Source organism: Nyctereutes procyonoides, unplaced genomic scaffold (genome assembly GCF_905146905.1).
Source record: "Nyctereutes procyonoides isolate TBG_1078 unplaced genomic scaffold, NYPRO_anot_genome, whole genome shotgun sequence".
Lineage (NCBI taxonomy): Eukaryota > Metazoa > Chordata > Mammalia > Carnivora > Canidae > Nyctereutes > Nyctereutes procyonoides.
The window spans coordinates 28,020,256-28,033,338 of NW_026575049.1; the positions used below are offsets into that span (position 1 = coordinate 28,020,256).

General features: G+C 59.3%; 1 protein-coding gene across 2 annotated transcripts in view; it reads left to right on the forward strand.

Annotated features, from left to right (window-relative positions):
* Positions 1 to 10,803, forward strand: part of CARD10 (caspase recruitment domain family member 10) — a 28,302-nt gene extending 17,499 nt beyond the window's left edge. Inside the window, exons 13-21 of one of the 2 annotated variants that reach the window (XM_055328889.1) lie at positions 4,617 to 4,776; positions 5,181 to 5,292; positions 5,762 to 6,005; positions 6,192 to 6,261; positions 7,277 to 7,379; positions 8,666 to 8,824; positions 8,918 to 9,033; positions 9,481 to 9,596; positions 9,798 to 10,803. In XM_055328889.1, the coding sequence (XP_055184864.1) occupies positions 4,617 to 4,776; positions 5,181 to 5,292; positions 5,762 to 6,005; positions 6,192 to 6,261; positions 7,277 to 7,379; positions 8,666 to 8,824; positions 8,918 to 9,033; positions 9,481 to 9,596; positions 9,798 to 10,035 (1,318 nt within the window). In that variant the 3' untranslated portion in view covers positions 10,036 to 10,803. The remainder of the gene's footprint in view (positions 1 to 4,616; positions 4,777 to 5,180; positions 5,293 to 5,761; positions 6,006 to 6,191; positions 6,262 to 7,276; positions 7,380 to 8,665; positions 8,825 to 8,917; positions 9,034 to 9,480; positions 9,597 to 9,797) is intronic. The other variant, XM_055328888.1, reaches the window with a different exon arrangement.
* The last annotated feature ends 2,280 nt before the right edge of the window (positions 10,804 to 13,083 follow it).

Here is a 13,083-nt window from a genome sequence, read left to right on the forward strand (position 1 = left end):
GGTAGGTGCTCAGTGAATGGTCATCGTTACCCGTACCTGAATGGTCATCGTTACCCGTACCGATCCTCTGCTGGCTGTTCCCCGGACTCTGAGCTCCCAGCAGGTCGGGGCCTCCCAGCAAAGTTTTGTGCTGTGGGTGGGGTGGGGCCACTGTGGGAGCCCTGCAGCTGTGCTGGCCACAAGCCCGTGACAGGAGTCATGAAACAGATCAGCTCAGCCGCGCTGCAGGCGAAGCGCTCTGTCATTGTTGATTGATGAGTGACCTCCCTGGTCACTGGAGGGTCTGGGGAGGGCGGGCAATGGAGGAGGCCGTGTTGAGAACGTGGCCTTCGGACTCAGGGAGGGAGGGCAGCTGGGGAAGAGCAGAGGGCAGAGGCTGTCCAGGGAGGGCCCGGAGGGTGGCTGTGCCAGGAGGGGGAAGGGGCCGGGGCCGGGGCGGCGCTGAGTCAGGCTGGCTGTGAGTCAGGCGGGAAAGTGTGGACTTTGGCTTGTACACTCCGGGAAACATGGCAAGGTTTGGCTGTGACTGCTGGCTGCCTCACAGCATTCTCCCTGTTTGGGGAGGTGGGTGTTGTTATGATTACTCCTGTTTTATAGAGGAGATTGAGGCTCAGAGGGGTTAAGCCACTTGCCTGAGGTGGCACAGCTGGAAAGTGCCAGGGTGCCCAGGTCCATGGTGACCCGATCAGATTGGGATTTTGGGAAGGGCAGAGGAAGCACTGAAGGTCAGAGCTGGAATGTGGGGATGTGGGATACAGATGACAGGTCACACAAGAAATCGGGGCAGAGCAGGATGGGCCCGAAGCAGCCTGGCCAGGCCCCTGCCCCCACCCCTGCCCTCCGGCAGCAGGCCCAGTAGGACATTGTTTCTCCCAGTGCAGGACGTGCTTCTGGGGGAAGGGGCGGAGGCGCCTCCCTTCCTGCCTGCCTCCCTTCCTCCAGCACAGGGGTCCTGGCGGCTGTCCAGGGGGCACCGGAGCTGGAGGTTCTGGCCCAGTCCCTGTCGAGGGCCTGGGATCACAAGAGCCACCTCTGCAGTTCCTGGGGAGGAGGGAGACACGGGGTAGAACGCAGATTGGGGCGGGGGCAGGGATGGTGGACTGAGAGGGAAAGATGCAGATAGATGGGTGGGGAGGTGGGGAGACCTGGACTGGCGGGTGGGGTGCAGCCTGTGTGCGTCCAGGCCGCTGTTCCTGCGCAGAGCACAGTGGGAAGAAAGATATTGGGGCTCTGTCACCTGCTACAGGGAGATATCGGGCAAGTCACTACATTTTCCAGGGCCTCAGTCTCCCGCTCTGTGACATGGAGTTGTCATGGGTTCCAGTGTCTCCATTGGAGCACTTGGGACAGTGCCTGGCTCAGAGCGAGTGGTGACGGTAGCTCCTTGTATTGTGATTGCTGCTGCTGCTCAGTTCCCAGGGCTGGTGTTTTTAGCCCCCTCATACAGATGATGAGAAGGAGGCCTGAGGACAGTCAGGAATTTGTCACCAAGGCCGCTCGGTGGAGTCGGAGATTCCAAAGTACCTTCCTTCTCGTGAGCTACTTTCAACTCATGTTCGTGGTTCGTGTTCACTGCGTGCTGGGCCTTTGCAGCCTCCCAGTCTCCTCTGCCCTTCCAGACTCCTCAGGCCCTGGGGCAGGGCAGGGGATGCGGGACAGTGGGTGTGCTGGGGCAGGCTGGAGCCTGGACAGACAGCCGGGCAGGTGGGGAGATAGTGAGGAAGAGCCAGAGAGTGTGCATGGGGGCGCTGAGCAGGGTGAGCACTGGGAGAGGGTTGCTGGGCGAGTGTCAGGGTGGGTCTCCCTGTTAGGTCACATGGACACTGAATCTCTGGCACTGACCACCTTGCCTGGAGAGGTCATTGCTCTACACCACCCACTGGCTGGGCAATCCTCGTCAAGTAATAACTTTGCTGTGCCTCAGTTTCCCTCTTCTCCAACATGGAGGCTTACAGATGGTTCCCATGGGGCTGTTGGGAGGATTAAATGAGATAATTTATGCGACAGACTTGAATCTGAGCTTCATGGGTCCCTGGCCTGGAGCAGAGCAGTCATGTGCACTGCCTGGAGGTCTTCCCACAGTGCACTGGGGCGGGGGAGAACTCATTTAGGCTACACACACTGCTCAGAGTGGGTGGAATGAAGGACTGGCCCTGTCTCCCTCTGTGACCTGCCTCCTGACTGGACACTGAGGGAAGGGGCTGGTAGGTGGGTACCCCTACCGGTCACAGGCAGGGCTGGGGTCAGGTTGTGTTGCTAGAGACCCAGGAGTCCAGAGGTTGGGGGAGGTAGCCCCCGCCCCCCACTCTGTTCCTCTTTCCCCCACCCCTGTGCACTTGTCTGAAGCCTGTAGCTGAGAGGGACCCAATTGGACCTGGCCCCAGGGAGCCCCCAGGTGGACTCTTCTCCCTCCCTCGGGGGGGCAGTAGAGGCCCAGAGAAGTCACCCCGTCCCTCAGGGTGTTGTTGGGCCAGGATGTCCTGAAGGAGGTGCTACCGGAGTCGCATGGGTGGGAAGAGCAGGAAAACCTGGGGTTCAGGGATTGAGAGGCTGGGGGTGGGGATGGTATGCCAGGGGCAAGGGGTGAGGGACAAGCAGGTGGGACCCCGAAGGGCTGAGTGCAGGCTGCTGCCTGGGCTCTCACCTGGGGTGGCCCTGATGCGCGGTTGTCTGTGGGTTTGAAACAGGTGGGGAAAGTGTGAACCACAGACAGGTGACTTGTTCTGAATCACACTAGCTAAGAGTAGAGTCTGAGTTTTACTGGGCCTCAGTCTTACTCCACGTTCTAAGAGCGCTCCACGTGTCATTCACCCAGCCCTCCGATGCGGGGGGTGGATGCCCCTGGGGCTGCCGAGGAGCAGAGGCTAAGCAACCAGGCCATCTGGCCCCCGAGTCCCGGCCGGTCCCACTTTGTTCGGACGCCCCTGACTGCACCCCACTGTGACAGACACCCAGGGCACATGCCCGAAGCAAAAGGATCATGAGACAATAGCTGGATTTACTTGAAGGCAGGCTGGCTTACATTTTTTTATTCCATTTTAATCAGAAATCACGCTGACCGTGACCTTGTGAATTTCACAACCAGGGCCCAGGCCTGCAGTTGGACGTTCCCTGGAGCCCCCTGGTTCCCACCTCTTCCTGCATTCTCTTTACATTTGTCTGACCCTCACACCACAGTGGGAGACTGACGTCATTGTCCTGGCTTTATGGATGTGGGGACAGAATCAAGCAGTCAGCTCACTTGTCCAGTTAATGCTGGGGTGTGCAGCGGGACTGTTTCTCCAGCCCTGGGGCAGCATAGCCAGGCCCAGCCTCCACCCTCCCATCTCTGGCAGGGCCACATCAATGCACCGGGGCTGGGTGGGGCTGAGGTTGCCTATGAAGGCAGTGTGGATGCCTCTGGCACCCATGTCCAGTCGCAGCCCTTCAGGTTTGGCTCTGTTTTGACTGAGGGAGTAGGAGCCTGGAAAGGCTCCAGGAGGGTCAGAGACCCCCCCACCCCCCCTACCCCCCACCCCACATGGGGGCTGATTGGGTTAGAGCCCTTGTATCCTTGCCCACCCCGTGCTGGCAGCAGGGGGCAGTGTGGCTGTGTGGGCTGCAGTTGCCAGGGGGAGTGGGGAGGCGAGAGGACACTCGGGCTCTCCTCTTCGCTGATGCTCTGGCCAGGGGGGTCACGGGAGGGAATTCCAGGCAGTTGTCTCTGAGCTGGCCACAGGGACTCACCAGTTCTGTCCAGGGGCAGGAAGAGCCCTGCTATGATGGGGATCTGGGTGCCACTTTGTTCCCTCTGCCCACAAGAGGAAGGCCAGACGCCTTCATTCTGTGCCCTCCTCAGGCTGGCTCCAGCTAGCCTTTTCTGGGAGCTGTTTCCCATGATGGTAAATTAGTTAATTAGGACAAGGAGCTTAGCATGGCGTCTGGCACATGGGAGCACTCAGTAAGTGTCCGCTGCTGCTATTATTACTGTTGTCACTCAGTCCTTCCACACATCCTGTGTTCTGCGCTCCACACCTCTGCCTCTGCCAGCCCTTCAGCCTGGAACACCACCTCCTCTCTGTCTATTCCTGAGGCGCCTCTGTTTGCCACCACAGCGTCGCCCTGCGGCCCCGTCCTCTGGGAAGCTGCTCCCGTCTGTGCTCCCATGGCCCGCTGTGACCGTCTCTGGTCTGTGTTGTGTTCTAATGGTGACCTTCCTCCCTAAACTTTGAGCAGAATGAGCTTTTATTAGTCAGCTGCCCTGTGCCATGCACGCACTGTGTTTGGTGCTAGGATCCTGGAGCTGACCACAATAGCACGCTGGTTCTGAGGGGGTTTCTCCCGGCGAGGTGCAGATGGTGTGGTCCCGCAGGAGGCCCGACCCCACCACCTGCAGGGGTCTGGGAGGGAGAGGTGGCTTTGGAACTGAGCTTTGAAGGATGAGCAGAATTTGCCAGGCAGAGATGAGGGGGAAGGGCATTTCCAGTGGCACCACAGGTGCGGTGCCCCCCCCCCCTGGGGTGGGAGTCATGGCACATTCGAGGAGGGGCGGTTTGCTGTGCTGCTTCTCCCAAGAAGGTTGAACTGAGTCAAATCCTGATTGAACTCTGATTCCCATCTCCCTTCTCCCTTCCCAGGTCTCTGGCCATCCGAGTGTCTTGCCGGAGCCCGCCGGGGGGGCCTGAGCCCCATGACAAGGGCCCAGATGGCCTGTCCTTCCTTGGGGACAGCTGGTCTGGGGCCGTGGTGCGGAGGGTGCTCTCTGGGCCGGGGTCTGCCAGGGCGGAGCCGAGAGAGGTGAGGTCCCACTCCTCGGGTTGGGGGTGGAGCCATGCAGTGGCTGGGGCGGGACGCCCTCTGATTGGTGGGTGTAGGTCACTGGGCGGAGCTTCTAGGCTTCTACCGAAGCCGCTGAGGCAGGCTCGAGATGACCTGTGGGTCGCCCTACCTCAACCAGCAGGGCATTAGATCTGATTGGGCTGGGGTGGGAGGTGGGGCAAGCCCACGTGGCAAAGACCAGGTGTGCCACCCTGGGGCGGGAGTCCTGTTGATGGGAGAAGGGTCTGATTGGATAGATGACCTGTGAGACAGGGGCATCGGAATTACGGGACAGGTCATCCCCACCCAGTTTTCTGCTAGCCCCAGGGCTGTGTTGCCTGGGAAGCTCACTTCTTTCCCTGCCTACCTGGGTCTTCTCTCAGCCAAGGGCAGAGGCTGCTGGCCTGGAGGGGGCAGGCCTGGAAGGTGAGGTCCAGCAGAGAACCTTGCCCTGGAGCCAGGTGTCCACGCTCCCCTTCCTGATGGACTTCAAGGGTAAGTCTGGCCCAGGGCAGGGAGGAACTGGGGACTCCCAGTCCTAGAAGGGTGGAGCTGAGAGCCCAAGAGACAGCTCAACCAGCCCATTGTGTAGGCGGGACAGCCGAGGCAGGAGAGAGAGAAAGACAGACAGACAGACACACACACACACACACATACACACACACACACAGAGTTACCTGACTCTCAGCAGTGCTCTGCCCTCCCGCACTGCTGCCCCCTTGCTGCTTGTCAGTCTTCTAGACAAGGAACACTAGACAGGAGTCCAGAGACCTGGGTTCAAGGTCTGGTTCTGTTCCTGGTAGGCTTGGTGGCCTTGGGCAGGTCCCTGTCCTCTCCGGGCCTCAGACTCTTGCTTTAAGAAGGGGAACATAGCATTTTGGCAGCATAGGCCTTGAAAGGGGCCTGTTCCCTGACTCTGTCCTCCTCTTGCCCTCCCTGCTGCCCCTGCCCTGCCCATGTCCAGCCTGTCAGTCCTTCCATGAGGCCCTAGATGCCTGGACAAAGGGGCTGAGCACTGAGCCCTTCTATATTCGAGCCAACCTCACCCTGCCCGAGCACGCAGACCCTCATGCCCTGTGTGTGAAAGCCCAAGAGATCCTGCGTCTGATGGACCCGGCATACAAGCGGCGGCAGGAGTGGTTGTGCACGCGGGTTGACCCCCTCACACTGCGAGACCTGGACCGGGGCACTGTGCCCAATTATCAAAGGTGATTCAGAACCAGGAGTCTGGGGACAGGTCACACAGGGAGCCAGGACCAGGATGGGAGATTTTTCCTCTCTTCCTGCATGGTCCCTCACGATTCTCTGCTAAAGCATAAGGGGACTGAGGGTAAGGGCTCCCTTTCTCCCTACAAATGTGTGATATGATCCCTACCCCCTACCCTACCCTGCAGAGCTCAGCAGCTCCTAGAAGTTCAGGAGAAAGGCCTACCCTCCAGCCGCCACCGAGGGTCCCGAAGCAATGTAAGTGGTGGGCTGGCAACGGCTTGGGATAAGGGGCTGCTGGGAGTGGGGTCCCAAAGGTAGAGGTCAGGTTCCATTCTCTGGCAGCCCCAGGGGGAGGAGAAGAGGGAGGCCCCCACCTCGCTCCTTCCCCTGGACATGGTTGATCATCCTCCACACGCCTGGCACACAGAGCAGTAGCCGGGCTCTCTAGCCAGGGTAGTTCAGAGGACTGAAGGAGGTAGTGGGGCCCCATGTGCAGGAGCAGGCCTGGCCATAATAAGCACTTGACAGAGTGGCAATCACACCCCTTTTGTCCAGTCCCCTGGATAAGGGCCTGGCTGGGTGAGCCTCCCCATGTCCACATGGGCAAAGTGAAGCCATGGTGCTAGAGGGGATGAGGACTTGGGCTCTGGAGCCAGGTTGCCTGGGCCTGAATCTCAGCTCCACCACATGCCAGCTGGGCAACCTTGGACCAGCACCTGGCCCTCCCTTGCGGCTGTGTTTCCTCCTCTGTAAAATGGGGGGAGGTTATGTGGCCTACCTTGAGGGCTGCAGTGACTTCATGACATCTGGGGCTTAGTGCCTGTCACATTGTGGCCAGTTGACACCTGGTGGCTGTTGGTGTAATTAGGGGTGTCATTGGGGTTCTGCTTACATGAGGTCACGTTGCTCATTCATTGGAAGAGGTCCCACAGCTTGTCTCTTATGTGACATTAGCTTCCTTGGATTCCTGGGCCTCAGTTTCCCCACCTGTAAAGTGCGGGGTAGACCTCAGGCACCTCTAGCTCTAACTGGCTCTGACAGGGTTGGTTCCCTGGGCCCATAGGGATGGTTGCCCTCACCTGCCTGCTGGGGGTGGGGTGGAATGGGGAAGCTGCACTGGGCCATGTAGGGAGGGGGCTCTCCTGCTGACCCAGGCCTTTCCATGGAGCCTGGACAGCAAGGGCAGCCGGGCCCCCTCTGCTGGGGGTCTCCTTCATCCTCTCCTCCCTGAGGTGCTCCTCCTTCAGGTGCTCCTCTTTTCCCCTCCCAGCTGAAGAAGCGAGCCCTGGACCAGCTCAGGCTGGTGAAGCCCAAGCATGTGGGAGGCTCTGCAGGGGATCCTCCAGAGCAGCTGCTGCTGGAGCCCTGCTCAGGTGAGCGCACCAGTGCAGAGGCACGTCCTGTGCTGGTCATGGTGTCCACGAGTGTGCACGTTGGGGGTCTTTGGGCCGTGGTAGTCCCTTTGGCCTGAAAGAGCCTGCTATGGGGCTTCCACTGGGGAGCAGGGCATCTAGGGGCCTGAGAGACAGGCTCCCCCTAGGGGGAGATGGGCCACTGGGGTTGAGGGAGCCACATGGAGGAGGCAGATGTGTGCACATGTGTGATTGTGGGTCTGTATGACTTTGGGGCGCGCAGTGAGCATGGGTCTGTTCTTGTCTGGAGGAGTAGGTGTAGCTGTGCTTCTCTCGTGTGTGCTGGCGGCTGCCGTGGAGACCCCTGAGTGGGTCTCTGGAGGCAGCAGGGGGAGCCCTTGGGTCAGATCAGGGAGGAGGACCTGGGGGAGCCCAGGTGAAGGAGCAGCGATTCTGAGAAGCAAGAAGATGGCAGTTAGGGAAGACTCCCTGAAAGGCAAATTGTTAGAGGTAGGGTTTTCAGGGATGAAGAGAGGTTGGTTCTAGGCAAAGGCCCGGCTGTGCAAAGGCACAGAGGTACAGCCACGTGTGATGTGTGTGCAGGGCACCAGGACAGCAAGTGTCTTTCACACGCCACCTCTGTCATGAATTGTGCTTGGTCCAGGGGACACCGTGGTTCCTCCCCTCAGAGCAAACTGCCTCGTGGGGCTGCTGCCTGCCAGTCAGATAAGCCTATCTGTGAACATAAATACAAAGTATGACTTGTGTGCTGGAGGAGAACCTGGTGCTTTGGGGGTACATGCACGGTGTGGGGCCGGGGAAGGTAGAGCCTGGGCTCTGAAAGGAGAGTTGGGGTTATCTGGGCCAGGAGATGCTGGGGTGGGGCTGGGCCTCCCCAGGTCATGCTGAGGCCCTATGATTAGAGGCAAGTGTTGGGGCAGAGGCTCACTGCATCTCTAGGCTCTGGCAGGGCTGGGTCACCATTGTGGAGGGTGTGGGCTTCCTGAGGGTCGCAGGAGGTCACTGGCACATTGAAAGCAGAGGAGTTACAGGTTCTGACTCTGGCTGCTAAGAGGAGAATGGTCTAGAGTGGGCAAGGGCGAGGTGGGGGATGGGGCCTGAGACTTCTGTAGCGGTGCCAGCCAGGAGGGGGCAGCTCTGCCTCGTGTGTGTGCGTGCGCACCTGTGCATGCAGCAGCAGCAGCAGGACTTAGGAAGGGAGAAGAGATGGGGCGCCTGAGAAGATGGAAGAGGAGCTGGGGACCCTGTCTGCACCCTCATCTCTTCTGTACCCCACCCTGCTGTAGAGCCAGAGCGGAGCCTCAAACCCTATAGCCTGGTGCGGCCACTGCTGGTGTCCGCCCTGCGGCCTGTGGTGCTCTTGCCTGAGTGCCTGGCGCCCCGGCTCATCCGCAACCTGCTAGACCTGCCCAACTCCCGGCTGGACTTCCAAGTGTGCCCAGCAGGTGAGTCTGTGCCCATGGAGGGGAGGGCTGGGTGGCACCTCATGGACAGCCAGGCCCACTGGCTCTTCCTCCCTGCCTCTCACTGCTCTGCAGAAAGCCTCTCTGGGGAGGAACAGTGCTCATCATCAGCACCTGGAGCCCCCAAGGCCCAGCCTGCCACCCCTGGGCTGGGCAGCAGGCTCCGTGCCATCCAGGAGTCTGTTGGGAAGGTAGGTGCTGGGGTGGGGGGCTGCCTCTCTGGGCCGAGAGCCAGAGTCTGAGTGCAGGCCTGTGCTGCTCACTTGCAGAGGTGCTGGGCTAGTCCCTGCATGTCCGTGGGCCTGTTTCCTCACCTGTGAATGGCTGGGCCAGTCATACATGGGTCACCTTTGCGGTGATTGTTTGGTCCATCCCATCTCAGATCCACTGTTACTTTGGGGGCTGGCTAGGGGCTGCCAGAGATGGGGGTGGTGGTGGGGTTAGCTCCATCCTATTGATGGCAAGCCTGAGGTTCAGAGTGGGATGTGACTGACTTCCCCACGCCTCCTGCCCCTCCCTGTTGCCAAGGCTCTTGTGGAGGGGGACACAGGCCCCGTAGGGGGCTGTGCCTGGGGCCCTGGGGGGCAGGGAGGTTCGTGTCTCTGGGCCTGAGTAAAATATAGCCTCAATCTCCTGAGAAGAAGCATTGCCTGCTGGAGCTGGGCGCACGGGGTGTGCGGGAGCTAGTCCAGAACGAGATCTACCCCATTGTCATCCATGTGGAGGTGACAGAGAAGAATGTCCGGGAAGTCAGGTAAGGAAGAGGTGGGGGGTGGGACCAGCCTTTCCTCTTCTTTGGATATCTCTGTCTCTCTGTCTCTGTCTCTGCCATCTCCTCTTGTCTCTCTGCCTCTGTCCCGTTCTCTCTCTGGCTCTCCAGATCCTGGCCTGTCTCTGTGTCCCTGTCTGTCCTTGCCCCATGCTCTGACCACTGCCCATCCGCTCTCTCCGGCAGGGGTCTGCTGGGCCGGCCGGGCTGCCGGGACTCAGAGCTGCTGCGGCAGTGCCACCGCTCGGAGCAGGTGCTCTGGGGGCTGCCCTGCTCCTGGGTGCAGGTGCCAGCGCATGCGTGGGGCCACTCTGAGGAGCTGGCCAAGGTGGTGCGCGGCCGCATCTTGCAGGAGCAGGCCCGCCTCGTGTGGGTGGAGCGTGGCAGCTGCATCGGAGGTGGTGGCAGCAGCAGCGAGGCCTGAGGAGATCCTTCTGATGCCTTTGGCCACTTTGTGCACCTCAGAAGCCATCGGCGGCAGTGGGGGGACCCTGGTGTCTGCAGCAGAGCTGGGTCCATCCCGTCCTGAGCCTTCCTAGACCCTTGGACTCCCATGGCTTTGGGCTGCCCCCACCCGAGCGAATTTCTGGGAGCCCTTGGGGTGGAGTCCCCACCACCCCTCTACTTGCTGCTCTGGGCCTTTTGTGGGTCCCTGTGTCTCCGTGATTCTACTCACGGGCCCCATGCACATGTCTGCATCCTCGCCCTTACTGCTCACCGGGAGCATCTGAGCTCTCACTCCTGTGCACAGGTTTACACACCTGGGTTCTCACGGCAGGCACATGAGGTCTCCTGGGTTCTCAGGCCCTTCTGTTCAAGGAACCCCGAGCCCGTCGCCCCCGGCCCACTCACGTTTCTTGTGTATACCTCCACACGTGTGCCCCGTGGCTTCCCTGGCCCACTGTGGCCCTCATGTCTTCTCGTCATGTGTGTGTCTATGGTTCTCTCCTCTGTAGCTGTCTTACCCGGCCCCGGGATGACACCGGGGCATTCACTCTTGTGTGTTCCCGGGGAGCACACCGAGGACGATGTTCTCACAGCGCCATCTCCCTGCAGTGACTTGCTTCTCAGCGGAACTGGAGGGGGAAAGGCCGGCTGCTCTGTCACCAGAATGTACGGCTCGTTGATTTTTAATGGGCCTTCTTCACTCAGAATCTGCACATTATGGAACATTAAACATTTTGTCATAGAAGCGGGTGGCCTTTTGCTTGCTTGCCTTCCCTGGCCCAGGGCCCCCTCCCCGCTCCCCTCACTTGTCCCCACCCCAGATGGACTGATACTACCTCTCAGGCCCCGCTTGCTCCACGGGGAGGGTCAGATTTCCTTCCTGACTCATCCCAGAGCCGCCCGCCATCTGTGCTGGCATCACCTTACCTGCCCCCGAATGACCGAAGAAAGGCCCCACAGATGGGCCACCTCCATGCTCTGCCCTGCCTGTGTCTGACCATCAAAGGAGGGTCCCCTGCAGAGGAGACACTGAGGTTAGCGAGGTACTGTCTTGGCTTAAGTGGCTCGGCTGCTGAGTCCAGGAGACCAAGAGCAGACCCTCTGTGTTCAGTCAGGTCCTGAGACAGGTCCACCGGAGAGACGACAGCCCAGGCAGGATGGCTACAGGGGGTGCTGCTTTACCTTAGGGTCTGGAATTCCTTGGAGAAGTATTTATGGGACCTTTGTGCTTGAGTGCTGTCCTTGGTCATCCTATGACAGTCCTGTCACAGTGATGAACTTGGGTCAGCCCCTTGAGGTTTGGGGGGGATGGGTTACTAGGTAGAGGGAATCTCCAGAGCAAAGTTTCAGAAGCAGAAAATGGGTTGAGTTTGGCCACCTGGGGAGTGGTGGGAAATGAGACTGGGGAGTCCAAGTTCAGGGTTGGGGGGTGCCTAAATCTTAGTGTCTTATGAGGTCTGGCTCAGACACCATCTCCAGGAAGCCTGCTTGATTCACCCGGGCCTTGGGACTTCTCAGCCATGTCATGTGTTGCCTTGAGGCAGGATGGTGGGTCTCTGAGGGTGGCTGTGGGCTCCCTGGGTGTGGAGACTGGCTAATGCTCATTTGGGTAAACGAACCTCCCCACTTTCTTGCGTGTGCCTGGCCCAGTGCTTGGTGTATGGACATATGAGTCTGGGTGACATTGCGGGATCTCACTGAAGCAGCTGCCTTTGTCTAGTCCCATTTTAGGTATCCTTTCACTGGGGTAGAGGAGCCCACTAACCCCTTAATCCTCATCAGGTCTTAATTTTGTCCCCATTTGTCAAATGAGGAAATTAAAATTCAGAGAGGTGAAGGAACTTGCCCAGAGCCACACAGCTAGTAAGTAGCTCAGTCAGGATTTGAACCCTGGTCTGTGTGGCACGACGCCTGGGATCATCCTTCAGGGATGCCTTTCTGAGAGGATGGGCCATGCAGGGGCTAGGCACGGGGCTGGCCCACAGGAGGGTGATCCAAAAGGGTTGATTCTCCATTCCTCTCCCTCCACAGGCCTAGCAGGCGTGGGCCACAGCAGGCCCGGTCCAATTCAGACATCTGGTGCTTTCTTGTGTTTAATGGATGTTTCTTGAGCTCCTACTATGTGCCTGGCATTGTTCTAGGCAGTGGGGATTCGGGGACTAAAACAAGAATCCCCTGCCCTCATATACTCATGAGATAGAGAATAGGTAAGTAAAATATACAGGATGTCAGAAGATGAGAAGTTCTTTGGGGAGAACACAGCAGAGAAAGGGGCCTGGAAAGGATGGGCCTGGAGGACTAGGAAGGAGAGGGGAGAAGATATTGCACATTTTAAAAAGTGGCCTGGGATGTCCTTGTGGAGACCATGATGTTTGTGTAGGCCCGAAGGAGGCGAGGGAGTGAGATATGCAGACCTCTAGGGAAAGGCCCAGGCAGGAACAGCATGTACAAAGGTCCTGAGGTGAGTGTGTGCCTGGGCTGGCCAGAAGTCCAGTGGGTCTGTAACGGAGGGAGCAAGGGGAGAGTAGTAGGAGGTGGGGCTGGAGGGAACAGGGAGCCCTCCTGTAGGCTGCTGTATGATCTTGGGCTTTGTTCTGAGGGAGATGGGGGACAGAGCAGGATTCTAGCAGAGGAAGGATGAGATGTGTGTCCAGCCAGATGGACCTTGTGTCCAACCAGATGGTGGCTGGGGAATGCCCTCTGTCCACGGCCTGCCTGGGAGAGAGGCAGCAATAAAGACTGCTGAGTGAGATGGGGTGCCATGGGCTACAGCAGGGCAGGCACCCTTCAGGGCCCCCTGTGGGCCAGATGAGGCCCTGAGACCTGGGTTCCAGGTCAGCTCTGTGACGGAGCTGCTGGGTCATCTTCAATCCTTCTGTGCCTTATGTGCTCAGCTATCAACCGGCAGTAGCGATCTTCCTCGAGCTGTTATAAAGAGCCAAGGCTCTGAGCAATCTACTCTGGGCGCCCTGCGGGTGTGCAGAGGGGGGCATCAGGGAAGGCTTTCTGGAGGAGGAGATTAAAA